This window comes from Phocoena sinus, chromosome 1, assembly GCF_008692025.1.
Source record: "Phocoena sinus isolate mPhoSin1 chromosome 1, mPhoSin1.pri, whole genome shotgun sequence".
Lineage (NCBI taxonomy): Eukaryota > Metazoa > Chordata > Mammalia > Artiodactyla > Phocoenidae > Phocoena > Phocoena sinus.
Window position 1 is genome coordinate 45,742,672 of NC_045763.1, and position 26,132 is coordinate 45,768,803.

A 26,132-nucleotide genomic window follows, 5' to 3' on the forward strand; every position below is an offset into this window, starting at 1 on the left:
GAGGGACCTGGGGTCTAAGCCTGGCTTTTTCCACAGCCCCCTTACCCTCTGAAAAGGGGAAATGGTAGGTGAGCTGGAAAGCTGCGCCATGCCCGCCCCCTCCACCCCCCGTGCCCGATACATCCAGGGCCAGGGCACACTGGCTAATGGGTATCATTTCAGCCCTTTCATTTCTGGAGACACTATGCTGTCATAAAGACTGTCATTTCCTGCAAGATGATCAATGCACTGGCTGCCCGGAGGGCTGGGAACGGCAGTATCTGGGCACGATCGGGAAGATAAAACCATCCTCTCTTTCTCTGCCATTCCAGTCCTTTCCCAAGCAGGTACAGCTCTTGTGTTTCAGAGCATTGGCCTGGGGTCCCAAGAGGCCCCAGATCACTGCATAGTACCCCCAGCACAGGGAAGAACAGTCCCTCTTAGCCTAGTTTTAACATGTCATAGCCATGTGACCTTGGGCACAGCACTTTCCCTCCCCAAACCTCAATTTCCTCATCTGTAAAATGGGGGCAACTATGTCTGCCTCACAAGGTGGCTTAAGTGGGAGGATGTATCTTAAACCCTTGCCATGTAGGGGTGCTTAAGAATAGTAGCTACGAAAGTGATGATGCTGGGGGTGATAGTGATGCCTGCCACATTTTGGAAATAGGGAAATTGAAGCCAGAGAAGGAAATGGGCTCCCCCAAGGTCACACAGCAAGCCAGTGGCAAAGCTCGGCCTAGAACTTGGGTTTCGAGGCCAGAGCCTTTGCTCATTACCATTGACTCATAGGTCAATGGTAATGAGTGAGCTTTGTTGACTCCTTCCATGGGCGGGCACTGTCACGTATTATCTCATTTAATCCCCACAATGGACTGATGAAGTCAGTGTTATTATTATTCCTACTTTGCCGGTAGAAGGTTGCAGCTCAAAGGGATGAGGTGACCTGCCCAAGGTCACACAGCTAGCAAGTAGCGGAGCCTGAGTTCAACCCGGGTGGTCTGTCTGCAGAGGTGCAGCTCCAGCCTCCGTGCTGGGGCCCTTGAAGATCAGCTGCTGAGGGTGGAGATCGAGGCTCCCAGCTTTGTGCGCAGACGCCCTTGGCCCTGCCACAGGCTGGCCTATCGTCTCCCCCATCTGATGAGCTGCTGAGGACAAGGCAAGCCTAGGTCCCGCTGCCAGCCCAAAACCCAGCTCATGGGCCCGGGAGGCAGAACCCCACCCAAGGTCGTCCTCAGAGAGTGTATGCTGTGTGTCCAGTCCTGCCCAGACAGGGAAATTGAGACCTGGGAAGTTTATGAGGTGTTCACAACTCAGGCTGGTGAAGGAAGCCTGGCTCAGCGGCTGGAGGAGTCTGAGAGCAAGAAGTGGGTGGGAGAGGAAGAGGCTGGGGCCTCTGTTCCAAACACCCCAGAGTCTCCTGCTGGCACAAGACCCTGACAGACCTCTAATTCATCATGTTGCTATGCCCTCACAACAGACCTGGAACTTTGGTCCCATTCTGCAGGTGGGTATATCAAGGCTCATAGCATCAAAGTGGCTCGCTCAGGCTGACTCAATTAAAAAGAAGAGTGTGGACTTGAGCCCAGTTCTCCCAATGTGCAGGCTACTCTTTTTCCCTTGCTTGATTCATTTCTTGCTATATCAGCTCTTTTCTCTCTAGGTCCTTTCTCTGCAAATTACCAACTTATCTGCCCTCCCTGTCCCTGATTTGGCTACACTTGACTGTAAGCCTCTTGAAGTCAGGAATCTCTTTTGACTTGCTCCCCTCTGTATGCCTGGAGCCTGTCACAGCAATAGGCACAAGGCTAGAAACCAGTGGATGTTTGTTGGATTGTTGAAGGGATTGTAATTGGACTACAATCTTTTAAATTGATGTCAGTGGTTGGCACGGTCAATTTGGAGATTTTTGTTATTATGAAAGGACTCACTTGAGTGATTCATCATGCAAATATAAAGGTGAACAGGGGGAAGTCATGTATTATAAATGTATTTTTTGTTTATTTTTCATTAACAAGACCGCTCCACTTCTTTGGCCTCTCCCGTTGCAGAGCACAGGCTCCAGACGTGCAGGCTCAGCGGCCATGGCTCACGGGCCCAGCCGCTCCGTGGCATGTGGGATCTTCCCAGACCGGGGCACGAACCCGTGTCCCCTGCATCGGCAGGTGGACTCTCAACCACTGCGCCACCAGGGAAGCCCTCCACTTCTTGATATATAGGGCTCTGGGGTGTGCTGGACCAATTCGCATAAGGATGCCAGAGGTCTTCTCACAGGGAAGCATTGGAAATCCAACCCCTGGTCACTGTGGTGTGAACTTAGAAAAATGTGGGTGGACTGGAGTAGCTCTGAGTGAAGTCCAATGGCAGGAGAAAGTCCAGAGGGCTCAAAAGAGAGCTCAGCTGGAGGAGAAGGATGGGCTAGTAATCTGAACTCAACATCAGGGTGAGGACAGAGACACATGGGACTTCAATCAGTTTTTCAGTCAAGGATCATGGTTTATTTAAGGAAAAATACCAGCATGAAAGAGACACCAGTCCTCAGCCTCCAGCCTCACTACTGAGCATAGTATGGGCCTGCCTGTGGTTTATACTCTAGGGGTCTGTCCATCTGGTGGACAGGCATCCACCAGGATGTCCCAGACCAGTCTTCAACAGCGCCACCATGTGGCAGGGGCTAAAGCAACAGCACTAGGGGGGGTTTCAGCTTCCTTTCTCTCTGTTCCTGGAGTTTGGAGGCAGGACTAATCTGCTTTAGATAAAGTCCTCAGGGTTCCTGGATCAGTTCAGGAGAGTGGAGGCCCCTGGATGGATACCGAGCTTCCTGCTAATGAATGCTTAAGACGAGCAATTAGTCAGAAAATTAGGAGGGGTCTTATTGGTATCCTGAGCTGGTGAAGCAGTTATACAAGTTATAGAACAAGTCAGTTTTATCAACTCTGTCACCAGTGACCACAACTATCTATTCTGACAAATACACACAGCAGAGTTCTTTTCTATAGCAGAAAATCTTCAAAATTAATAACAACAACAATTGCACACACATGCATGGCATGCTATAGTTTACGCAGCTCTTATCCATCCTCTTCTCTGAGCCTCACGCCAGCCCTGTGAGATAAGCAGGGCAGAGTAAAGGTCCCCAGGAAACTGAGGCTCAGAGGGGGATAGTGACTTGCCCATGGTCATCATAAAGTCAGCAAGGCCTGGTCCTGCCCCTGTTGTGGGGTGCCCAAGCTGCCTCCCAGGAATGCCAGATGCCACTTCCCTACCCTCCCTGCTTACAGCAGCATCAGGACCACTATGGCAATGACCATGAGGACTCCAGCCAGGATGCAAAGGCCCAGGAAGATGATGTCACTGATGTCCTGGGCCACCATGGCCACGGGGCCCTCCAGTGCCTCTGCCTCGTCCCTGGGTGGTGCCTCCTGAAGGTGCTCTGCCGTGGCAGCATAGGGCCCAAGCCAGTGGGAGCCGGACAGCAGGTGGACAGAGGCCTCCTTTCGCCTCGGCTCACAGCGGACCTCGTATTCGTGGATATCCTCCTGCCCACCGGCTGAGAAGTCGATGTACAGCACGCTGACGATCACTGAAGTGTTATTTCTTCTCTGTGGGGGTCAAGGGGCACTTGCTCACACCTGAAGGGGCCAGGGCTGACCCTGTTCCCCTGGATATGTAGGCACTGAGTGCCAAGGGGGCACAACTCCAGAGCCTGGTTTCCAGTCCCAGCTTGGCTACTGACTCCCTTCCCACTCAGAGCCTGTGTCCCCACCTGTAAAAGAGGCACTACGACGGTGTCTGAAAAGACAATACATATTTGATGGGTCAGTGTTTGCTCTGGCTTGAAGGACGTGGTGTCTATGAAAGATAGTAACAGTAACAACAGGGACATTCGCCATGTTCCAGGCTCTGCATTTTAAGGGCATTACCTCATTTAATTCTCACAACAACCTTCTCTTATTGGTACCATCAATATCCCCATTTGCCAGATAAGGAAAATGAGGCCCAGAGGTTAAATCCCTTGTCTGAGGTCACACAGCACACAGTTGACAGGGAACGTATTCTCTTCCAGATCTGCCTGATTCTTAACTGTGCTCTTAGCCATCACACCTCACTCAAACCAAAGACTGTAGAACCAAAGGGGAATTTCAGGACATCTAGTTCAATCTCCCTTCCTTGGCAATTTACAGATGTGGCTACTGAGGCCCCGCAAAGGCAGTAATTTGCCCAGAGCTAGATCCAGAAGCCAAGTCTCCTGCCTCCCAGTTAGATGCTCTGTCCCTGGTGTTACTTGACTTTCCTTATGGAACCGTTTTGCCGAATTATGTCTGCAGCAATTATGTGTCCCCGTGGTTGAGTTCTGTTCAGCCCAGTAGCACCACCCTGGGGTTGGGAAGAGCCATTGAGGAGTGTGATGTGAGGAGCCTGTCACACCGCTGCCCTCCCCACCCCCATGGATGAAGGAGGCAGGACTTAGGACAACCTGAGACAGTGGAGTGTTTGGGCTGGGGACTGAGGGACAGCATTTTGACGGGCAGTCTGGTGTGGTCTGGATTGGGGGCTGCAGTGATGCTGGGCTACTCTTCCCACCCACCCTTAATCTAGAGCAGCCGTTACACTCCTCAGGCCGCCCAACTGCCCCTGTCCAGTCATGGCTCTTCTGAGCTGGGGCTTCTCTAAAAACCAAAGCTGCCTAGAACAGAGCAAACGGGCGTGATCTGCAGGAAGCTGCCATCGTTGGACACTGGGTGGTCCTTTTGGGGAAGGCAGTGAAGGGGAATCACGGATCTGGAGTTTCATGGACCAGATGACCTTGTGGGTCTCTCCCAACTCTGGGCTTCCAAAAAGCTCTGAGTCCGTGTCCCCAGAGGAGCCTCCTGCATTGTGCCCTCAGCCTGTCTACCACCACACCCTCTGAGGAGAACCGGTGTCCTGGACTTTTGTGACACAGAATCGGAAAAAGAAAGACAGAACCTGGGAGTGGAAGGGGACCCAGTGAAAGGGCTGAAGTGAATCCACATAATAAAGAAGGGAGGGAAAAATCACACAAAACAGGTGTGCGGGGAAGTTTCATGGGTTTTTGATGAGTGAGACTTGAGGAGGAAAGAAAGTCCACACAAATGTGGTGTTACAGTTATGAAATCAAGTCTCTGTGGTTCTTAAGAGATGCACAGATAGGCTGTCATGGCTTTTGGCCATTTGAACTGTGCATCTTTGAAAGCAACTCGATGCAGAGATTGGTCCTCATGCGTCTAGGACTTATAAGTGTTACACTAAGAATCCATGAGTCTGAGGCTCTCAGTTTTTATGTTACCATGATATTGATGCCAAGATTCTATGATTATGTGGCTCCAGGTTCTATTGGTGGTTCTGTGACTTTGAGACCTTGAGTGTCTGTGAGTTCTTTGTTCTAGATTTCATGATTCCTTGCTTCTGAGGTTCTCTGTCTCCATCATTTTATGACTCTATGGAACGTGGTTCGGCCCCCAGAGAAAACCCCAAGGGGATTTAGGGCATGGTGTAGAGGTGAGGGCAGATTATCTTGGCAGCTAAGCCTGACTCCCACTTCTCCTCTGCTCAGGTGAAAAGGATGATGGCCGCCAGGAGGCTGGGGAAGCAGAGGGTGGACTGGAGGGGCCAGAGGCATACATTCGGTTAATGTTGGGTGGTGGGGAAATACGGTTGCTGGAAAGCACGTGATTTCTGCCAAGACAGTCTAACGAATCCCCAGATTCGTCACCAAGGCTGGGGTGTTGTCCCCGATGGAGACCACTGTGCCTTCTCCGCCTTTCCCCTTCCCAACCTGTCCCTGAGAATCCAAACATCCAGGGTTCCTGGGCCACTACCAGGTGACTCTGAGGGCCCCAAGCCTGGGTCCTAGGCCTCCGAAATACAAGGTTAGTAGAAAAACTTCATTTGTACACCTCGCTGCCTTTGGAGGGAGGTGGATCCTGTCTCTTGAGGGGCCCCTTTGTTTTGCGGAGCCCAGCGATGGATTTGGATCACAAGGCTGGGGAGGGGGTGGGCAGCAGGCAGCAGCGCTCAAACAGGTCTGTGCATTAGAGGGGTGGGGACCGGGTGGCCCTGGGGAGCTCCAGTGGGGAGGGGGGCAGCAGGAAGGCCCCCAGGAACAGTCAGTTCACAGGACCTTGAGGGAGGGGCCTCCAGTAGGGGCTTTTGGTTGTCGCCAGCTTGTGCAGCAGGACACCCCTTCTCTGTCTCCCCTACCGGAGTTCTTTGTTGTGTCTACGCTGAGCAAGTTTGTTGAGGTAAAATCAAGAGGGGCTGAGTTCTGCATCCAGGCTGGTGGGGTGACCAGAGCCAGGAAGAGAAGCTGAATTCTCAGGTCTGGCAGGTGCCTCTCCCCAGGGATCAGAGCCCCTCCCTCGTGCCCGCCCTCCTCCCCCAGCTCCTACCTGAGACTCAGTGCCGCAGGTGTCAAAGCGGGCCTGGATCCGGAAGTTGCTGCCGACTTCCTGAGCAGCACAGCTCCGGCTGCCCAGGTAGACTTTGGTCCGTTCTAGAGGGGCCACTGCCTGCGCGGAGATCAGGATCTGGAAGTCCGTGCGGGAGCAACTCACGTTCATGGGGACCACTGAGGATGGATGGGAGTGGGGAGCTGGAGGCCATGGGGGCAGGCGGTCTGACCCCCACCCTCTCCAAGCCCCTATCCAAAGGGTGGTGGATGGAAAACCGAGGCCCAGAGAGGGGATGGCTCTTAAGCAGTCCTACGAGGACGTTTTACACGCGCTACTCCATTTAACTCCATCAAACTATGAGCTCCAGGACAGGCCCCCTGCCTACTTCTCAGCGCCCTCTGAGCCCAACACAGGGCTTGGCAGGTGCAGTGAATGCTGAATAAACGACTGACTGACCGAATGAATGAATATTCTTAATCATAATGAAAGCTATTATTGGCTGATCATGTTTGCCATATACCAGGCAATTCATTCAATCATTTAACAAGTATCTGTGGCCCACTAGGTGCAGGCACTATTCTAAACACCAGATACAGAAATGAAAAGAGAGAAACCAGCCACAAGTGCCTACCCTCTTGGAGCTTACATTCTAGTTGAGTGAGGAGGCAGTAAATACGTAAGAGACACCTAAGCGTCAGAGTAGTCTGAAGGAAAATCCAGCAAAGAAGAAAGACGGGGAGCGGGGAGAGCAGAACGTGTGTGGGTAAGGGTTGCAGTGGCTGCAGTTTGAAAAGGTGGTGAAGGAAGCCCCACTCTCCCTCCTCATCATGACGCCTTGAGGTGGACATGACTAAACGCATTTGAAAGTTTTGGAACCCGGAGCTCTGAAAGGTGGCTAGGCCAGGATTTTAATCATTGTGTCTGTAAGACCCCACAGTTCCTGGTCTCTCCACCTATGTGGTGGCCCCCTGCAGCCCCTCCCAGCCAGGCCTGTGTGACTCTAAGTGTCTGGGATCGTGCGAGCCTGTGTGTGTGTGAACGCGTGTGTGTACGGAGGCAGTGCTTGCTGGGGCAAGGGTGAGGGTAGGGGGAAGGAAGCTGGGTGGCTGGCGGGAGGAAAAGGAAAGAGCTGGTAGGCAGAGGCCTGGAAATCTCAACCCCTCTCCGGGAAATGCCTCAGACCTATTTCAGCCTCTGGTGTCTCGGCAGTCGGAGATTTATGGGCCCACCGTCTCCCACGATGATCTTGGTGATGCTGAACTGTGTGTCACTCCTGATTGATGCCGAGGCTGTCCTCCAGCCGGGAGGCCGCCTGCAGCCTGGGCCACATCTGGAGCCTGGCCCAGCACTAGTGTCTTGTCTGACCCTGGGCTCCCACAGCCATCGGGGAGGTGTCTCTGGAGGCACCAAGTGGGGAAGGAGCATGTCCAAGATCACACACAGCTGGGAGAGGACCCAGGCCCAGAAATAAGATCATCAGAGCAAAAGGGACTTCTCAGCTCCTTCAGCTGATGTTTTCATTTTACTGAGACCCGCAGAGAGAAAGTGACTTGCCAGCTAGCTGTGGCAGAGCCCCATGGCACCTGGCTCTCTGAGTGCACTCTGGGAAAGGGGTCGCTCTAACAGGGGGACAGCTCTCCTCCAGGTTTATGGATGGAGATGACTGGGGCCCACAGAAGGAGCGTCTGCCCAGGTCACTTTGCTGCCACTAGCTTTCTGCAGCTCTACTGTTTCCTTCACCATCGCTGGGCCCCCAAACTCCTCTTGCACATGGGTAAGGAAAGAGAAAGAAGGACTTCCCTGGTGGCACAGTGGTTAAGAATCCTCCTGCCAATGCAGGGGACACGGGTTCGAGCCCTGGTCCAAGAAGATCCCACGTTCTGCGGAGCAACTAAGCCCATGCACCCCAACTACTGAGCCTGCGCTCTAGAGCCCGCGAACCACAACTACTGAAGCCCGCATGCCTACAGCCCATGCTCTGCAACAAGAGAGGCCACCGCAATGAGAAGTCTGCGCACCGCAAGGAAGAGTAGCCCCCGCTCACTGCAACTAGAGAAAGCCCGTGCGCAGCCACGAAGACCCAATGCAGCCAAAAATAAATAGAAAGAAAGAAAGAAAGAAAGAAAGAAAAAGAAAGAAAGGAAGAAAGAAAGAAGAGGAAAGACTTTTTTTTTTGGCTGTGCCGTGTGGCATGCAGGATCTTAGTTCCCTGACCAGGGATTAGACCTGCGCCCTCTGCATTGGGAGCACGGAGTATTAACTACTGGACCACCAGGGAAGTCCCGAGGAAAGATCTTCTGAATGCAGACCAGGACTGAGACACATAAGGGAAAGAAATCCACACTCAGCAAGGATGCCCTCGGAGGCAGGCACTGTGACCTGTGTTACCTCATTTCATCTTAACGACCACCTGTCTAGAGCATCCATCAACTCCTCCTACAGGTGAGCACCATTGGATGGTCAGTAAATGGCAGCATTTGGATGTGGCCCCCGTCCGTCTGAGCTCAGTCCTGGGCCTCCTCCCCAGGCCCTGCTTAGCCACACAAAGGGCAAGGGTGTGAGTTCTAGCCTTGGCTGTGCCACCCACTGCCCGTGTGACAGCAGTGAAAGTCGTTTCCTCTCTGCACCTCTGTTTCCGCACCTGCACAACAGGAGGCTCTCGCCTAGTCAGGCAGAGGGCAAAATGGGTCCAGAGCACAGGCATTTCTGGGACCGTGGCCCAGGGAAGGGTGATGAGAGCGGGGGATAGATGATAGCTGCTGTCAGCTGGCAAATCTAACTAGCACTATGCAGGATGGAAAAGCTGAGTGCCAAGTTCCCTAGCCAGCTCTTCAGCTAGGCATGGCCATATGACCAAGTTCAAAATAATGAGAACAAGAAGAAGTCTTTTGAGGGCTTCTGAAAATGCATTTACTTTCCTGATGAAGGAACATTTGTGTCTGGCACCTCCCCTACCTTCTTCCAGCCTTGAACATGGACATGATGCCTGGAGTTGTGGCAGCCATCTTGTGGTCATGAGGTCAAGAGAATCCCAGCCATATCAGCTGGGACACTGTTGAGTCCCTGAACCAATACAGCAGCTGCCTAGCTCTAGGCTTCTTGTTATGTAAGAAAACCAAAGGTCATTTTTTCAAACCACTGTCAGTCAGGACTTATGACTGTACAAGCAAGGTTGGTCAGCATCTCCATGATTATATCAATTGTTTTCGATAAATAGTATTACCATATCTTGTGTATTACCCCTGGATACAGAGGATTAATCATAGTACAAGAGAGGCCAGGGGCCCATGGAGGAAGGTGACAGATAGGGAGGAATTAAGAATTGTGGATTTAGAAGCTGGAAAAATAGGGCACTGTAATAGTGAGAATAAGCAAGGGCCACATTGATATAGCCTCAGAGGTCCCAGGGCGGGAGTCCACAGTGGTGCAGCCAACCGAGAAGTTGGTGAGATGGAGGAAGGAGGCTGCAAAGACCAGGAACCCCGGCCTCACCTTCCCCCACCAGCACACCCATACCCTCAACCCCAGCTGACCTCCAATGTAGGCCACAGAGAAGCCCCTGCGGGTGGTACTACGGTCCGTGTGCAGCAGAAGCAGGAGCTGGTTGTGGCTCGAGGTGACCGGTGGTGGCAGGCGGTGGCCACACCAACTGCCCAGCAGGGGCGCCTCCTCGCTGGCCCCGTCGAAGGCTGCCAGATGGTCAAAGTCACAGGTCTTGGTCAGGCTGTTGGGCCCCTCCAGTTCCAGGTCCAGGAAGAACACTTTGACCCGGTAGCCAAGAGGCAGGCGGATGGTCCAGTGGCACCGGATGTGGTTGGGGTAGGAGCTGGGGTACTGTGGGCTGGAGAAGTTGCCCCGCACCGCCGTGTATACCTCCTGGCATTCTCCTGGGTTGGGGAGAGCAGGACAGAAGGAGCAATGGTGAGAAGGGTGGAGACTGTCACCCTCTGCAGCTACAGCTTGGGCAGTAGGTGCTATAGGGTCCTTAAACCACCCTGGCAGGTTGTGGGCACCATGGCCAGAAAACCAGACAGCTGATCCCAAAGCCTGCTTTAAACTGAAACTAGCTGAAAACTGAGACTGTCATTGCAATTCGTAAACCATTTCATGAGTGTTGACCCTGATAGGAATTCAGTAACAATGCCTAATACCTCTCCTCGGAGTTGAGTCCCACTTGGACTTGACAGACAAGGTGGTTCATGGCCTGACCTTGCCCTTTTTCTCCCTGCCCCTCATCCAGCCCTACCTTCCAGCCTCACCAAATATTTCCTAGTAGTACAAGCACACAAACCCTCTCTGTCCTCCGTGCCTCTGATCCCTCTGCTTGGAACACTCTTCCCTTTCTTCTGCCACTGGCTAACACCTTCAAAGCACTGCTCAGTTCTCTCCTTCTCCAGGAAGTCATCCATGATTCTTACTGTTAGACAGCACAGATCACAGTGCATTGTCATTGTCTGTTTCCTTCTCTATCTCCTCCACTAGACAGTTTAATTCCCAAGGGTTCATTCATTCATTCATACAGACATTAATTGAATACCCTCTACGTAGCAGGTACAAAGATAAGTCCATAGGAACTCACAGTCAAGCAGAGAAAATCAGCATGCAAACCAGGTACAGAAGTGATGTGTTAGATCATCGCTATGAGAAAACTTCTCTAAGGAGTTGAAGGAAGGGAGTAATTCTGAGTGAATCAAGGAGGCTTCCCAGAGGAGGTGACATGCTTGTGCCTTGGCATCGGCCAGACGGGAGAGGGTGTGCTAGAACATTTCAGGCAGAGAAAGAGCAGGAAGTGTAAGGCCCAGAGGCAGAAGAGTACAACCCCTCCCCACCCAGCCGCAGGCATGATGGGGAGGCAGGAGCCCAGCACACACAGGGCACTCAGGGTGTACCTCCGGCCCTCCTACCTGAGAAGTAGTAGGCCTTGAAGCCCCGGCCCCCGATGTTAAAGTCAGACTTGAAGACCACCTGCAGCTCGTGGCCCAGCGACACGAGCGTGGGGGGCCTGGAGCTGCCGCAGTAGTGGTGCCCATGGGCGGGGCCGGGCCCTCCAAGCACAGCCACGTAGTCGTAGGTGCACTGCTCACTGCCCTCCACCTGGAAGTCCACGAAGACCAGCTTGACGGTGGCGGGGCCAGAGGCTCGGATCACCCAGTGGCACTCCACATTGTTGGGGTAGTTGTTGGGGTGCTCGGGGCTGGTGAGGACCCCCGACAGGCCCGTCAGGACGCCACCACACACATCTGCAAGGGAGCCTGCTTGAACCAAACTTTCTCCCTCCTTGTGGCTCCCCCATCTCCTCCTTTGGGAAATGCCACGCCCACAGGTGTTCACGGGATTCTTGTCAACATCCACTGAGCGCTTGGTAAGTGACAGGCACAGGCCATCTTTCTAGGCCATCACCATAACCCCATGAGGAACGCACCATGGTTTCCCCCGTTTTACAGCTGAGAGACTGGAGGCAGAGAGAAGTTAAATAACTTACTTGTGTGAGTTGGGCTTCACCCAGACTGAGCCCGAGACAAGGATTTGAGCCCAAGTAGTTTATCTGGGAGAGACAGAGGACCGCAGATGGGCAGCGAGGGAGAGAGGGTGGGGGAGCGGGGGCATTCCCCAGAATCGAGGCTGAGGGCCGCTGGGGGTAGAGGTGACCTGCCAAAACTTCAGAAAAAGCCCTGAAGCAAAGAGATGTGGAGATTGGCAAGAGCCATTGCAGTGGCAAGGCCCCAAGGGACAGGGCAGGACCCTGACGACAGGTCATCCCCTGGTATCAGGGAGGGCAGGATTTGACTAACTTCAGAGTCTGTGCACTTGACCTTATCAGTCTCACTGTCCCCTCCTACCAGGCTAGTGGAGCATAGAGGCTGAGGTACCTGAGACCAGGAACATTATCAAATCTCCTGAACAGATGAGGAAACTGAGGCTTAGAGGGAGGATCTGAAGGAGTAGAGATGGGCTTGAAGTCTGAAGACAGGTCTCCTCTCAGCTCAGTCTTCTGAGGGCACTGTACCATGGGCAAGTAACTCAGCCTCTCTGAGCCTCATGGGAATATTAGAAATCATGAGACCTGTTCAGACTGATCCACAGGCTCAGACGCATGCAGAGTTTAATAAGTTTCTGGTGAAAGCCCTTTGGAGCCCAGTGTAGCCAGTACACCTGGGAGCTAGGTGATAATGAATGCCAGGACTAGCCGGAGGCCACCAGCAGGGAGGGGCACACTCGGTTGTGTCTCCTGAGACTCCAGAATCTCACTGCATGGCATGGCTGTGTGAATGGAGCACTGTGCCGGGCGGCTAAGGCCTTGACTTCTTGTCCCAGTTTCCCCTTCCCAGATGTGTGACCTTGGGAAGGCACATTCCCTCTTTGGTCTCAGGTGTATTGTTTGTCAAATGAGAGGGCAGGCTTTGACAGTCTGTGAGATCCCGTCTGCTGTCAATACCCTTAGCAGAGACTTTCAAAATGTGATCTGGGGCTCCACGGCTCCACGGTAGCCCCAGGGCATCTATTTGCAGACATCCGCTGTAAATGTCCTTCTTTTTCTGTATTCAAACTATTTTTTAATTCAATGAAAGATAGCATCCACAGTCACATATCTTATATGTAATAATTTAACTAATCGGAGGCCATCAATATTTACTTATGCTTTCAATGATTGGCTTATAATAAGTAAATGTTAAAAATACGAACTTATAAATGCTTACAACAAAAATGCTGCCTTTGGGGCTTCCGTGGTGGCGCAGTGGTTAAGAAGCTGCTTGCCAATGCAGGGCACACGGGTTTGATCCCTGACCCGGGAAGATCCCAAATGCCACGGAGCAACTAAGACCGTGTGCCACAACTACTGAGCCGTCGCACCACAACTATTGAGCCCTTGTGCCACAACTACTGAAGCCCATGCGCCTAGAGCCTGTGCTCCACAACAACAGAAACCACAGCAATGAGAAGCCCACGTACCGCAAAGAAGAGTAGCCCCCGCTCACCACAACTAGAGAAAGGCCACGCACAGCAACGATGACCTGATGCAGCCATAAATAAATAAATAAAATTTATTTTTTAAAAATGCTGCCTTTATCTCTTTTACGTATCAGGGATTAACATAAGGTTCCATTTGATATAAGGGTACTCCTGTTTTAAAAAATATTGGGGGGCTTCCCTGGTGGCGCAGTGGTTGAGAGTCTGCCTGCCGATGCAGGGGACACGGGTTCGTGCCCCGGTCCGGGAAGATCCCACATGCCACGGAGCAGCTGGGCCCGTGAGCCATGGCCGCTGAGCCTGCGCGTCCGGAGCCTGTGCTCTGCAATGGGAGAGGCCACAACAGTGAGAGGCCCGTGTACCGCAAAAAAAAAAAAAAAAAAAAAAAAAAAAAAAAAAAAAAAATATTGGAAAACATTGCACATGGTATAACTTTGATACCCTAAGAGTCTAAAAATCTAGGGATCTAAAACTCCACTGCTATGATTAGATCGGTCTGTGGTTCTGGTGTTTTACCATTCTACAATACTATGCTTCCAAAGCCAGTGGGAGCTGGCATCTGTCTTTGGAGGCAGAGAACTGTGTGCACCCTCGCCCCAGCCCTGATTGCTGTTGGTGAACCCTGCGCACCAGGAGCCTCTGTGGAGCCTACTGCTTGAGCTGTTGTGAGGAAGGCCTTTGGTTTTGGCCTTGGGAGAAGGTAGGAGGTCTGAGTCTGTGCAGAGAAGCCTGAGGAAAGAGGAATGAGTCAAGGAGAAAGAAAGGCAAGGAGGGTGAAGCCTCTGCTCCCCTCACTAGCCTGAGGGGTAGGCTCCAAGCCTGGCTGGGGGAGGGAGGGTTTAGGGACCACGATATAGGAGGCGAGCTCAGGAAAGGCTTTGGGAGGGAGAGCGTCACCAGCTCCACGCAGACGCTCATGCACCTTCCACTCCGAGGACATGATGGGGAGGGGGAGAGAATCCTGTGCCCGTGACATGAGATGCCACAGAGGGATCAGCAGCTGTGGCAGCACGGTGTCCCCTCCGGTGTCCCCTCCAGTGTCCTGATGCCATGTGTGGGGTGAGAAGGACAAGGATAGGAGAGCACGAGAGGCCTCATTCCTGAGCACAGTGAGACCCTCCGAGGACTCCCGGAATAACGGAGGGATACGTGGGGAGTGTTGCCATGAAGGTGGGAACACACAACCACCAAGACTACCAACAGAAAAAAAACCCACTACCAACAGAGGCTGCCTTTGCCCCGTGAGCTATGAGAGCAGGGGCGTCCAGGTTACAGAGCAGCCTACAAGCTAAGATGCTGAGACCCTGCCCGTCACCTTACCCCACCGTCCTCCCCCCATCCTCACCCAGGGCCACCCTCTCCACTGCCAAGTCCCCCTTGCCTTTCTGGTAGCCTGCGGAAAAGCCTCGGCTGGCCACGTGCTTGTCTGAGTGGAAGACCACAGACATGACGTTCCAGGAGGAGGCGAAGGGCGGTGGGGGCACCTGGCCGCAGAACCTCCCCAGCAGGTTGCCCTGGTCCCCGGGGGCCCCGTTGTAGATCTCCAGGAAGTCGAAGCTGCAGGTGTCATGGTACTCCAGGTCGAAGGCGTGGAAGGTGAGCAGCACGGAGGAGCCCTCAGCTACCACAATCAGCCAGATGCACTCCGTGTTGTAGGGGTAGAGCCTGGGGAAGTTGGGGCTGGAGAAGTTTCCAGAAGGTGCTGAGAGCACACCCCCACATTTGACACCTGTGGTGAGAGGCAAGAATGTCTCAGAGTCAGCCCTGGGGTCGTGGGTAGTGGCCCAGCTCCAAAGCGGGTTCTTTGGGATGGGATGAGGCAGCATGAGGTCATGGCCCTAAGTCAATTCATTTATTCATGTAGCTGTTCATTCATTTACTTATTCTTCAAATACTTGCGAAACGTGCTTTTATTCATTCAAGAAATACTGTTTGAGTGCTAAGCATTGTTTTAGGTGCTGGGGTTACAGCAGGAACAAATAGACTAAAATTCTGGTGGGGAAGACAAACAATAAAGATAATAAGGAAAATATAGAGCATATTAACTAGTGATAAGTGATCTGGAGAAAAATAAAGCAGGGAAAGGAGACAAGAACTGTCAGGTGGGACTATAATTTTAGATAAAATAATACCAAATGCTAGGCACTAGAGATGTGCACTGGGGAATTCGAAAATTAAAAATAATATTACCTGCTCCCATCCTGAGTGAAAATGTGCACAGAGTACTACAAAGTTAAAACTACATTCTTTTTTAGTATTATTATTATTTATTTATATTTTTGGCTGTGTTGGGTCTTTGTTGCCGCGCATGGGCTTTCTCTAGTTGCGGCGAGCGGGGGCTACTCTTTGTTGCAGTATGCGGGCTTCTCATTGCAGTGTCTTTTGTTGCAGAACCCGAGCTCTAGGCGCGCAGGCTTCAGTAGTTGCGGCACGTGGTCTCAGTAGTTGTGGTTCGCGGGCTCTAGAGCTCAGTAGTCATGGCACACGGGATTAGTTGGTCCGTGACATGTGGGATCTTCCTGGACCAGGGTTCGAACCTGTGTCCCCTGCATTGGCAGGCAGATTCTTAACCACTGCGCCACCAAGGAAGTCCCCAAAACTACATTCTTATATGTACATATTTGTTTATATTTTGAAAACAATGGAAGGAAACTAATAAAAATTGTTCTGTGACACAGGAAGATGTAAGCCAAGGGGAGGAAACAGGCGCGACTGCTAGACCTCTTTAAACGCAATTTATTTGATAATTTTAACTTTATAATCATGAGTAATTTTTAATATAATTTTTAAATTATCAAAAATATTTAAGCAACCCATATGCCAAACTAAAACAAATAAGCTTAACTATATGTCAAGTTGGAGGCACATTCACATGGGAAAAATGATTTCAAACGATGTTGAAATACACTATTTTGACTGTACCTTCCTAGTGGAATATATCCCAAGAACAAAATGAAACACAAAGAAATATTAAACTATATTCAGTAGACTTACTATTAGTGGTAATAGTGAATACTGTTATTTTACGATATTTTATATATTGGAGTAAAGGAAGTATGTTAATGTCAATAGAAACTAAGATTTGCAGTGTAAGAGGAGAGCGATACAAGTATAGAATTAAAAAACTAAGCAGAACTCTTGAGATCCTTAATTTGAATTGAAAACATCAGTACGAATTTGATTTATTTTTATTTCTAAAAATATTAATTTCCTAGCTTTGTTCATTAAAAGCCCTAAAAGCGGGGCTTCCCTGGTGGTGCAATGGTTGAGAGTCTGCCTGCCGATGCAGGGGACACCGGTTCGTGCCCCGGTCCGGGAAGATCCCACATGCCACGGAGTGGCTGGGCCCGTGAGCCACGGCCGCTGAACCTGCGTGTCCAGAGCCTATGCTCTGCAGCGGGAGAGGCCACAACAGTGAGAGGCCCGCGTACTGCAAAAAAAAAAAAAAAAAAACCCTAAAAGCAATGATATCCTTGTAGTATTTGTACCACTTGGACTTAGATTAGGATTATTATGTCCAACTAAATTAGATTAGCATCATTATGTCTAACTAAAATGAAGCAGGGCTCCTTAAAGAAATAGTCTAGGGCAGTAAATATACAAAATACACTTGGGATATCTTGTCACACCAGAAAGTAAAGAAACTATTGGAACTGCTGGGATTGTGTCAAAAGACACAGAAACCTTCTTGAAGGGGCTCCCACTGGCTAAAGAAGGTATAATTTGAGCTTCAAAAAAATTTATTGCAGGGACTTACCTGCGGTTCTGTGGTTAAGACTCTGTGCTCCCAATGTAGGGGGCGCAAGCTCGATCCCTGGTCAGGGAACTAAGAGCCCACATGCCGCCGGGAGTGGCCAAAAAAAAAATTTATTGCAGTGGGTTGAAACCCATCAAATATATAAAAATGAATGAATTCGTAATACAACTAAAAGAAATTAAAAAGGAACTTATTGGTTTCCTTTAGAGATTGCTCGGGCACGAACTCGTTTTCTTCTTGCTACATGAAGAAGGAATTAAGCATTTACTTTGCCTTTCCTGTTACAAACTATATATATCAGGATAACCAAATAGCTGATGAAGAAAAATTGTTATTTAAAGAAGACTACAGAAAGAATAACAACATTAGAAAAACATAACTTTGCAAACCTTAATGGAATCATCATCGTTGTCTGTTCTAATCACTGAGAAAAAAGGTAAATGACGAGAGGTAAAACCTAGTTGGTTGAGTAGGTAAATATTTTCTGTAAACTTCTTTCACCTTTGCTAATGTTTGAAAATTTTTATAATTAAAAAATGCCCCAAAATTTACCTTTATAGGGAACTTTATAATGGCTGGATGAGGCTAACAACCCCTGAACTCACTGACCAATCTCAAGGTCAAAGCGAAACACTGAATAATCGGTGCCCTGATGAAACACCTGTAACATCTTCTTGGGGGGGAAAAAAAGGAACCTTAATCTAATGGAGTCTCTGGATCTGTCTACAAGTTAGAGTGAATATGGAAGCTAGAGGAACAATCTAAATGACACCGTGAGGACACATTCAGTCAAGTCCAGAATGTGGGAAATTCTAATGACCCAGGTGCTTCAACAGTAAAGAAGGTGGTGGGGGGAGACACAACTGTTATATTAAAAAAGACTCAACTAGAAGAAAACATAGGAGGTAAGCTCCTTGACATTGGTCTTGGCAATAATTTTTTGGATTTGACACCAAAGACAACAAAAGCAAAAATAAACAAGTGGGACTACATTGAATGAAAAGCTCTGCACAGGAAAGGAAACCATCAATAGCGACTTCCCTGGTGGCGCAGTGGTTAAGAATCTGCCTGCCAATGCAGGGGACACGGGTTCTGAGTCCTGGTCCAGGAAGATCCCACATGCCATGGAGCAACTAAGCTGGTGTGTCACAACTCCTGAGACTGTGCTCTAGAGCCCGTGAGCCACAACTACTGAGCCTGCAAGCCACAACTACTGAAGCCTGCGCACCTAGAGCCCCTGCTCCACAACAAGAGAAGTCACCGCGGTGAGAAGCCCGCGCACCTCAACGAAGAGTAGCTCCCGCTCGCCGCAACTAGAGAAAAGCCCATGTGCACCAGAGAAGACCCAACACAGCCAAAAATAAATAAATATAAAGAGGAAGGCTTTCAACACTTCACCATTAAAAAAAAAAAAAATGAGTAGAGGACTTCTCTGGTGGCACAGTGGTTAAGAATCTGCCTGCCAATGCAGGGGACACGGGTTCGAGCCCTGGTGCGGGAAGATCCCACATGCCGCAGAGCAACTAATCCCATGCTCTACAACTACTGAGCCTATGCTCTAGAGCCTGTGAGCCACAACTACTGAGCCCATGTGCTTCAACTACTGAGGCCCGCATGCCTAGAGCCCATGCCCCGCAACAAGAGAAGCCTGTGCACTGCAACAAAGAGTAGCCCCTACTCGTCGCAACTAGAGAAAGACCGTGCAGCAACGAAGACCCAACGCAGCCAAAAATAATAAATAAAATAAATTTTAAAATGTAAAATAAAAATAAAATGAGTAGAGAAACTGAATAGGCAGTTTTCCAAAGAAGGCATACAGATGGTCAACAGGTACATGAAGGTGCTCAACGTCACTAATCATCAAGGAAATGCAAATCGAAACCTCTGTGAGAAGTCACCTCCCATCTGTTAGGATGGCTATTATGTAAAAGGCAAGAGAGTAACAAGTGTTGACAACGATGTGGAGAAAAAGGAACCTTTGTGCACAGTTGGTTGGAATACAAACTGGTGCAGCCTCTATGACAAACAATATGGAGGCTCCTCGAAAAATTAAAAATAGAACTCCATATGATCCAGCAATTCCACTTTGGGTATATTTCAAAGGAAATGGAAACAGGGTATCAAAGAGTTATCTGCATTCCCATCTTCATTGCAGAATTATTCACAATAGCTGAGATATGGAAACAACCTAAGTGTTCATCAACAGATGAATAGAGATACATATGACATGGAATATTATTCAGCCTTGAAAAAGGTTACTATTTGCAGCAACATAGATAGACCTTGAGGGCATTATGCTAAGTGAAATAAGCCAGACAGAGAAAGACCAATACTGCATGGTATCACTTATATGTGGAATTTAAAACGTCAGACTCATAGAAACAGAGAGTAGAAAAGTGGTTGCCAGGGGAGAAGTCGATTAAAACAGAGAGAGAGAGACTGAGAGAAAGAGAGAGAGTGAGGGAGGGAGACTTGAGTCAAATATCAACCAAAAGCAATGTGTGGACCTTGTCTGGATTCTGAGTTGAAAAAAAAAATTGCAATGGGATTTTTTTTTTTTGCCATAATGGGGAAAATTGAACATGAACTGAGTATTAGGTAAAATTAAAGAATTATTATATCATTATAAAAATATTGGGAATATCTATCTATCTATGTATCTGTTAGATATACTCTGAAATATTTATGGGTGAAATAGTGTGATATCTGAGATTGTCTTTAAGTTTCTCAAATCTGCCCCCCTAAAATGGGGGTAGGGGTAGGATAGAAGAGCCAAGAAAGGCAGAATGTTGATAACTGTTGAAGATGGTTGATGGAGACATTGGGATTTATTATACTATTTTCTCTACTTTGTGTGTGAAAATTTTCATAGTTAAAAGTTGAAAAAAATGACCTTCTCAATGAGGCTTTCCCCAACCATCATATTTACAAATGAAATCCTCTCCCCATCCCTGTACCCCTTCTCTCCCTTTTCTGCTTTATTTTCTCCATAGCACCCATCACTGTCAAATGTACTATTTATTTCCTTATTTGTTTGGTTCACTGCCAAGTCTCTCTCCACAAAACTGTAAGCTCTATGAGAGCAGGGATTCTCGTCTGTTTTATTCTCTGCTGTCTCCCAAGCACCTAGAAGAGCTCCTGGTACAAAGCAGGTGCTCAGTGTATATTTGCTGAGTGAATGAATCAGTGAACAATCTTATATCATCCTCACAATATCCCCATAAAATAGGCAGCGCAGGTGTTATTGACTCCATTTAACAGATGAGAAAACTGAGGCCCAAAAAGGGAAGTTACTGCTGTAGCTGACATCTCCTGATTTGTTCCACCCAGCCCTCATTCCTTCACCTCTTGCAAGAACATGCCCTCAATTTTAGACACTGCTCCCTTCCCTTGCCTCCATGTGGTAACCCTCCCTCGTCTTTCCCAGGCCCACAGGAGGACACAGAATCCTAGCTGGGCAATCCTGGGGCCCCCAGCACTGCCACAGCGACTGGCCTGTGGGGTGCGCCTGTGCCACCAGAGTCCTGCTGCTGAGTGCCTGGATGAGAACCCTTTCCTCCCTGGTACCTAAGCTGGGAGTGAGAGCCCTGGGTGGACCCTGCTCAGGGCCCATTGAGAGAGCTTGTCAGCAAATGGCAAGAACCATGTGAAAAGAGGAAATGGCCCAGAACCCAAGCTGCCCAACTCAGCTATACTCCCGCCTCCCTGGCACCAGCCACTGCATTTCTCTTCTTGCTTAAACTCATCCAGATTAGGTTTCTGTCCCTTGCAACCAGAAGCATCCTGGAGAATATACTTAACCGAAGTTCCTGTAAGAGACATATTTGCCAAGCATGTGCCCTGTACGGGCCTGTGCTGACTCATAACGGGCCCCTTCCTGGGGAGTTCCCAGTTGTGGGGTAAGATGGGGGGAGTTAGGCAAATGAGACAAAGCCATGTGGCGTGATTGTGCTGGGGCCACACGGGCTCTGGGGTCCAGAGGGAGTGGGGGCAGTCTTGCCAGGGCCAGCACTGTTGGGGGAGGGACACAAGGGAGTTGATGTTTGAGTTTGGCTAGAAGGAGCAAGAAGACTTTGTGAGTTGGGGAAGATTTGGAGGGAGGAAATGGCATGAATAAAGGCTCAGACTCACAATCACTTAGCCTACCCGAGCCTCAGTCACGCATCTGTGAAATGGGGATAACGACCTTGCTGGGCGGCTGTGAACACGGATGAGAGAAAGCAGTGCAGAGGCTACAAGATGCACACCCAGTTCACATCAGGGCTCCCTGCCTGGTCCTGGGGACAGGCCAGGGCGGGAGCAATGTCTGATTCATGCCTCTATGGCAAGAGGACAGAGGGACATCCTGTTCATTGCCTGTCCTTGTCCTTCCCCCAGCCTTGCCCACTGGACGGGAAAAGCCGTGAGAAGGTTGGAGCAGAACTCCTGGTGGCCCAGGAGGCCCTGTGTCCCAGCACAAGTAGAGTCCCTGTCCAGCAGGCACCCTGAACTCCAGGGTCACCCCAAGGCCACTGAAGCCCCAGTGGCTAGAAATGGGAACAGTCAGCTTCTCCCACCACCCAGGCATGGGGTGAGACACCTGGGTGCCCAGGCCATCTCTGCCACCAACTAGGTGACTGGAAAGTTATGTGTCCTTCCTGAGCCCCCCTTGAACCGGCAGGAAGACAAGGCACGGGCAACCGCTGGCTAAGCCCCCGCTCCACACACACCCCTTGAAGACGGCCCTGGCTTCCCAGACAGGCACACAGTGCTCAGAGGGCTGGAGCGGCACAAAGCGACCCGGGGCCAGGGTGCCAGCAGAGGGTTCTAAGATCCCCAAGGAGGGAGTTTCTGAGGCTGATGAAGGGATGCGGAAGTCTTCCTGGAGGAGGTGGTGTTTGACCTGAGCTTCATGGATGAGCCAGATGTTCTCAGGTAGAAAAAGACAAAAGGGACCTTCCAGGCAGAGGGCACAGCGGGTGAAAGCCCTGAGGGTGAAGCATCTCCAGGAGGGGGTGTGATCCTCTGCCAGAGTATGGGATGCCCGAGGGACTCTGGGAACCGAGGTTGGATGTTATATAGAGATTGGAGCCAAACCTGGGAAGGCACTGAATGCCTTTATAAGGAACTTTGATTTCACTTGGCTGGCGATGGGAAAGTACAGCAGGCTCTCAGGAGGAAAATAAGGACTCATTTCAACAACAAATCTTTCATCGTTCTCTGAGCCATTCCCTTCGTCCTTGGTAAACATGTAATCTTGGACAGGTTACTTAACGTCCCTCTTCCTCAGTTTCCTCCTCTGTAAAAAGGAGGACTAATACCCACTTTGAAATTGGTTGTGAAGATTAAATGCATTCATATGTGGAAAGCACCCAGCACATAGTTGGCACTTGATAAATATTGTCTTTCCCCATCTCAGAAGCAATACATCTTCAACTCGGCCAACTGCCCCCAAAAGGGCCTTCCGCTTTCTGGCCTTCCACATGGAAACCTCCTGAGACCCCGCTGCTACCTGCCACCCCTCTGCCCCCCTCCAGGTTTCCTGCCTGTCCCCAGCAGCTCCTACCTTCCATGGCTTGGGCCCTGGGGACTGGGCTCAGCAGTGTCACTGCCAGCAGAAGACAGAACTCCAGCTCTGCCAGCATCTCCTTGCTGGGGGGCCCGCAGGTCTGCCGAGCTCGGGGCAGGCCAGGACCTGAGGGTCTGGAGCAGGGGAAAGAGAGGTGAGGCTGAAAGGGCCTCCAAGTTAATGGTGGTGTGAATAATTCATCAGCACCTTGAATTAGTAAGCTGATCCCCAGGTGCTTCCTTCACTCCACCCTAAGGTGACGGATCTAGTGTCACCAGGTTGACACTTCGGAGGTCTGCACTGGCCGCACTGGATGGAGAAGGGAAGCAACTTAGGGCTGGGAGGGAATTTGGTGGTGGAGAAAGGGCACGAGTTTGGGGGCTAGGCAGACCTGAGATCATCTCCCGTCAGCCTCCAATTCGCCAGGTGACCTTGAACAAGTCATCCAACTCCTCTAGGTCATCTATCCAGTGGTACCATTCAGCCCTGCCTCTAGGACTATTGTGGAAATGAAATGTGGTAACATACACTAAAGCACACAGTGAGCGCTTGCTCTAGGTTTCCCTATCCCCCACCGATGGGGGAGTGGGACAGCATCCCTCAGACATGCTTAGATGAGCTCAGAGGGAGAGCGAAGGGAAGAATACAGCAGGAACAACAGAATGGGAAAATCGTATAGGATAACTCCTAACACAGTCATGGATCTGGGCCATAGTGTAAATTCTGGCCAAGGATATTAAATGTTCACCTTTTTATTGATCCACAAACCTGGCTTGAACACCACTGTGTGCCAGGCCCTGTGCTAGGAGCTGGGCCGCAGCAATACCCTCAGGGGTGCCGTGTCCGACAGGAAACAGGATCTTTCAATTTCCTCTAGGAGCCCTATTTGGTTCAGTCCGGCCCAAGGCTCATTTCCTAAGCTCCTTCTCTGTGCAGAGCCTGCACCAGGCACAGGGCATCTGAGGTGAACATGGCATGTTCCTGCCTCCCAGTGAGGAGTCTGGGCTCTGGCTTGACAGACAAGGGCTGAATCCAGGCTCTACCCGTCACTGCTGGGCTGCGGGGGCCTCTCTGAGGCCCACACGACAGGAGAGCAGTGCACTGCCTGCAGTTTGTGGAGAGGATTAGATGAGATAATGCAGGGGGAGCCCAAGCCAGTGCCTGGCTCAGCACATAGGAGGATTTTTATTGACCTCTGAGGAGCTCAGACGTTCATCTTCCAGACCACGTGTTGCCTCTGGCCCAACCTTTTGTCAGGAGGTCCCCAGGGAGCCCTTTGCTGCCAGCACGGGAGGGAGGCCACCTGGAAGGTGTGCAACCAAGAGCATCGGGAATGGTCAGGCCTGAGGGATGGGCTTACCGGTGGGGACTGATTGGCAGGAACAGAGAGGTTCTGTGTCCTGAGCCGTCTGAGGGGACTGGAGCTTTTATTAAACACCTACTGTGTGTATGAGTAAGGGCGCTAACCCAGTGCCTGCTGAGTACTGGCCATGGTGCTGAGCCTCCCAGACCTGTGCTTGTGTCCCCCCAGTTTCAGAGGCACATATCAGACTCTCCATCTTGCAGAGGAGGAAGCTGAAGTGCAGAGGGTTTGAGCCACTGTCGTGGGTTGAGTTGCTTCACAAGAAGACCCTGTGGCAGGGAGTTGAGGACAAGGCGTTTATCCGGGAGGTGATCCCCGGAAGCACAGGTAGGGGAGGGGGGCAGGGAGAGGGGAGTGAGAAGGAGCCGATTCAGGATATGTTAGCCAGCAGCTGACCACTGTGGGCAACCGAGCCTCCACCCCCAAGGGCACCTCTGGGAGATGGTGTTTCAGTGAGGCAGGAGGAGGCAGCGTGTTTGTCCACCACTGCCAGCTGCCCCTGGTGACGGCCGCTCGAGGCCATCCTCTCCCAGGCATTTCCAACCTGCCTGTGAATGCCCCAGTGTCCAGGGGTCGCAGCAGAAGCTTGGGAATGGTGAAGGCCACAGGGTGTGGGCAGGGCTGTGACAGCATCCACTTGTTATCCCCTGAATCCCTCATCTGTGAAGTGTTTGTCCCACCCCTGGAACAAGCGCCTCTCTCCCTGCACGCCCGTGAAGCCCTAGTCTCCTTTCCCTGCTGTTCTCCCCGCCCCGCCTCGCGTATTCTTCACCCCATCTTCCGCCTTGGGCTGAGATTCCAGGCTCAGGGTCATCCTGCCCTCCCTTCATGACATCTGCTGGACAAGCCCCTCTGGCCACACTCTCCACCGGGTGTCTGGACCTCTGGGCGCTGCTGGGCAGAGTCCCGTCACCATGCAGCCAGCACCAGCACCTGTACCCGTTGTTCATGGTCTCCAGCCTCGTCTAGGGTCTCAGCTCCGCCCCCCAGCCTTTCCATGTTTCCCCAGGTGACTCTCTCTGTGACTCTCCACAGACACCATCCCAGGCGGTCACCAGTCTCCCCGAGACAGTGCATCCCCACCTCTCCTGCAGATGACCCCCTCCCTTCCCGTGGAGGGAAAAAGGCAAACAGTAAAGCAGGAGCCCCTTCACCTTACAGACCTCACCTTGTGCTCATACATCCCTCCCCGCAGCCTCTGGGGAAGGTGTTCCCCCCTCCTGTCCGAGGCCAATCCCTCCAACCTGTGCCGGGAGCCCAGCCCTCCCACTGCTTTGGGCACCTAGCTCTCCAGCAGCTCTCGCCTCCCCCATATCCTCAGAGCCTCTCCTGCCCAGCTGGTGTTCTCCATCCACAGTTAAGCGCATGCAGGTCTCCCCACCGTGGCTGGGGATACAAACCCTTTCCGTGAGCCTGTGTTTCCCTCCAGCTCTCACCCTACCCAGCTGCTGGCTTTCACTGCCAGGCTTCTTGAGAGCAGTGTCTACGCTTATCTCTTCCATTTCTCCCCTCCTCTCCCTCTTCCAAGGTTTGCTGGGCTGCACTCTCCCGCTGCAGTCAAATTATGTGTCCTGGTCACCAACAATTTCTGGTCACTAGGTCCCATCAGTGTTCCCCCTTTCTCCTAAATAAACCACGTGTTTTCAAATCCTGTCTCAAGGTCTGCTTTTGGGAGAGCCCAAACTGGGGTGCACGCCCACTCCTAGAACATCACTGGCGAGAGGAGGTTAGCATGATTCATCCCCAAAGACCAGGCATTTCACTTCCACAGTGCTCCAGAATTTGGGTTAGCAAGAGCAAGGATGGCCGTTGGGCTGGCAACCACCATAGCGCCCCTCGGGTCCCCCACAGCTCCCAGCTGAACTTATCACCGCCCCTCCCCCAAACTTGCTTCTCCCTCGGGTTTCCTATTCAAGGTGGCGGCACAACTAACCCACCAAGCCAGAAACGACGCAGGAGCTGCCTCGACTTCCCCTCATCCCCATACTGGCAGTCACACTTGAGTCTGGTCACCACTCTAGGCTCTGACACAACTTCTGAAACCATCACTACCCCCTCCCCATCTCACCGGCCTGCGTGTCTCCGCTCTTGCCTGTTCCTTGC

The 26,132-nt window shown here is 51.1% G+C and overlaps 1 protein-coding gene across 1 annotated transcript; it reads right to left on the reverse strand.

The window, feature by feature from the left end:
- Nucleotides 1–3,004: 3,004 nt before the first annotated feature.
- Nucleotides 3,005–23,002, reverse strand: CDCP2 (CUB domain containing protein 2). The gene is made up of 7 exons (XM_032611562.1): nt 22,917–23,002; nt 22,664–22,826; nt 14,743–15,090; nt 11,297–11,632; nt 9,926–10,279; nt 6,390–6,568; nt 3,005–3,581 (listed from the first exon to the last, which is right to left on the reverse strand). The coding sequence occupies exons 2-7, from the start codon at nt 22,740–22,742 to the stop codon at nt 3,255–3,257; spliced, it is 1,623 nt and encodes a 540-aa protein (XP_032467453.1). The 5' UTR covers nt 22,743–22,826; nt 22,917–23,002; the 3' UTR covers nt 3,005–3,254.
- Nucleotides 23,003–26,132: the final 3,130 nt, after the last annotated feature.

Coding starts and splice junctions, on each gene's coding strand:
- CDCP2 (XM_032611562.1), bottom strand. CDS start 22,742: ATGCTGGCAGAGCTGGAGTTCTGTCTTCTGCTGGCAGTGACACTGCTG. Junction 15,091..22,663: donor CAGGGCCCAAGCCATGGAAG/GTAGGAGCTGCT, acceptor CTCTCACCACAG/GTGTCAAATGTGGGGGTGTG. Junction 10,280..11,296: donor CAAGGCCTACTACTTCTCAG/GTAGGAGGGCCG, acceptor TCCCCAACCCAG/GAGAATGCCAGGAGGTATAC.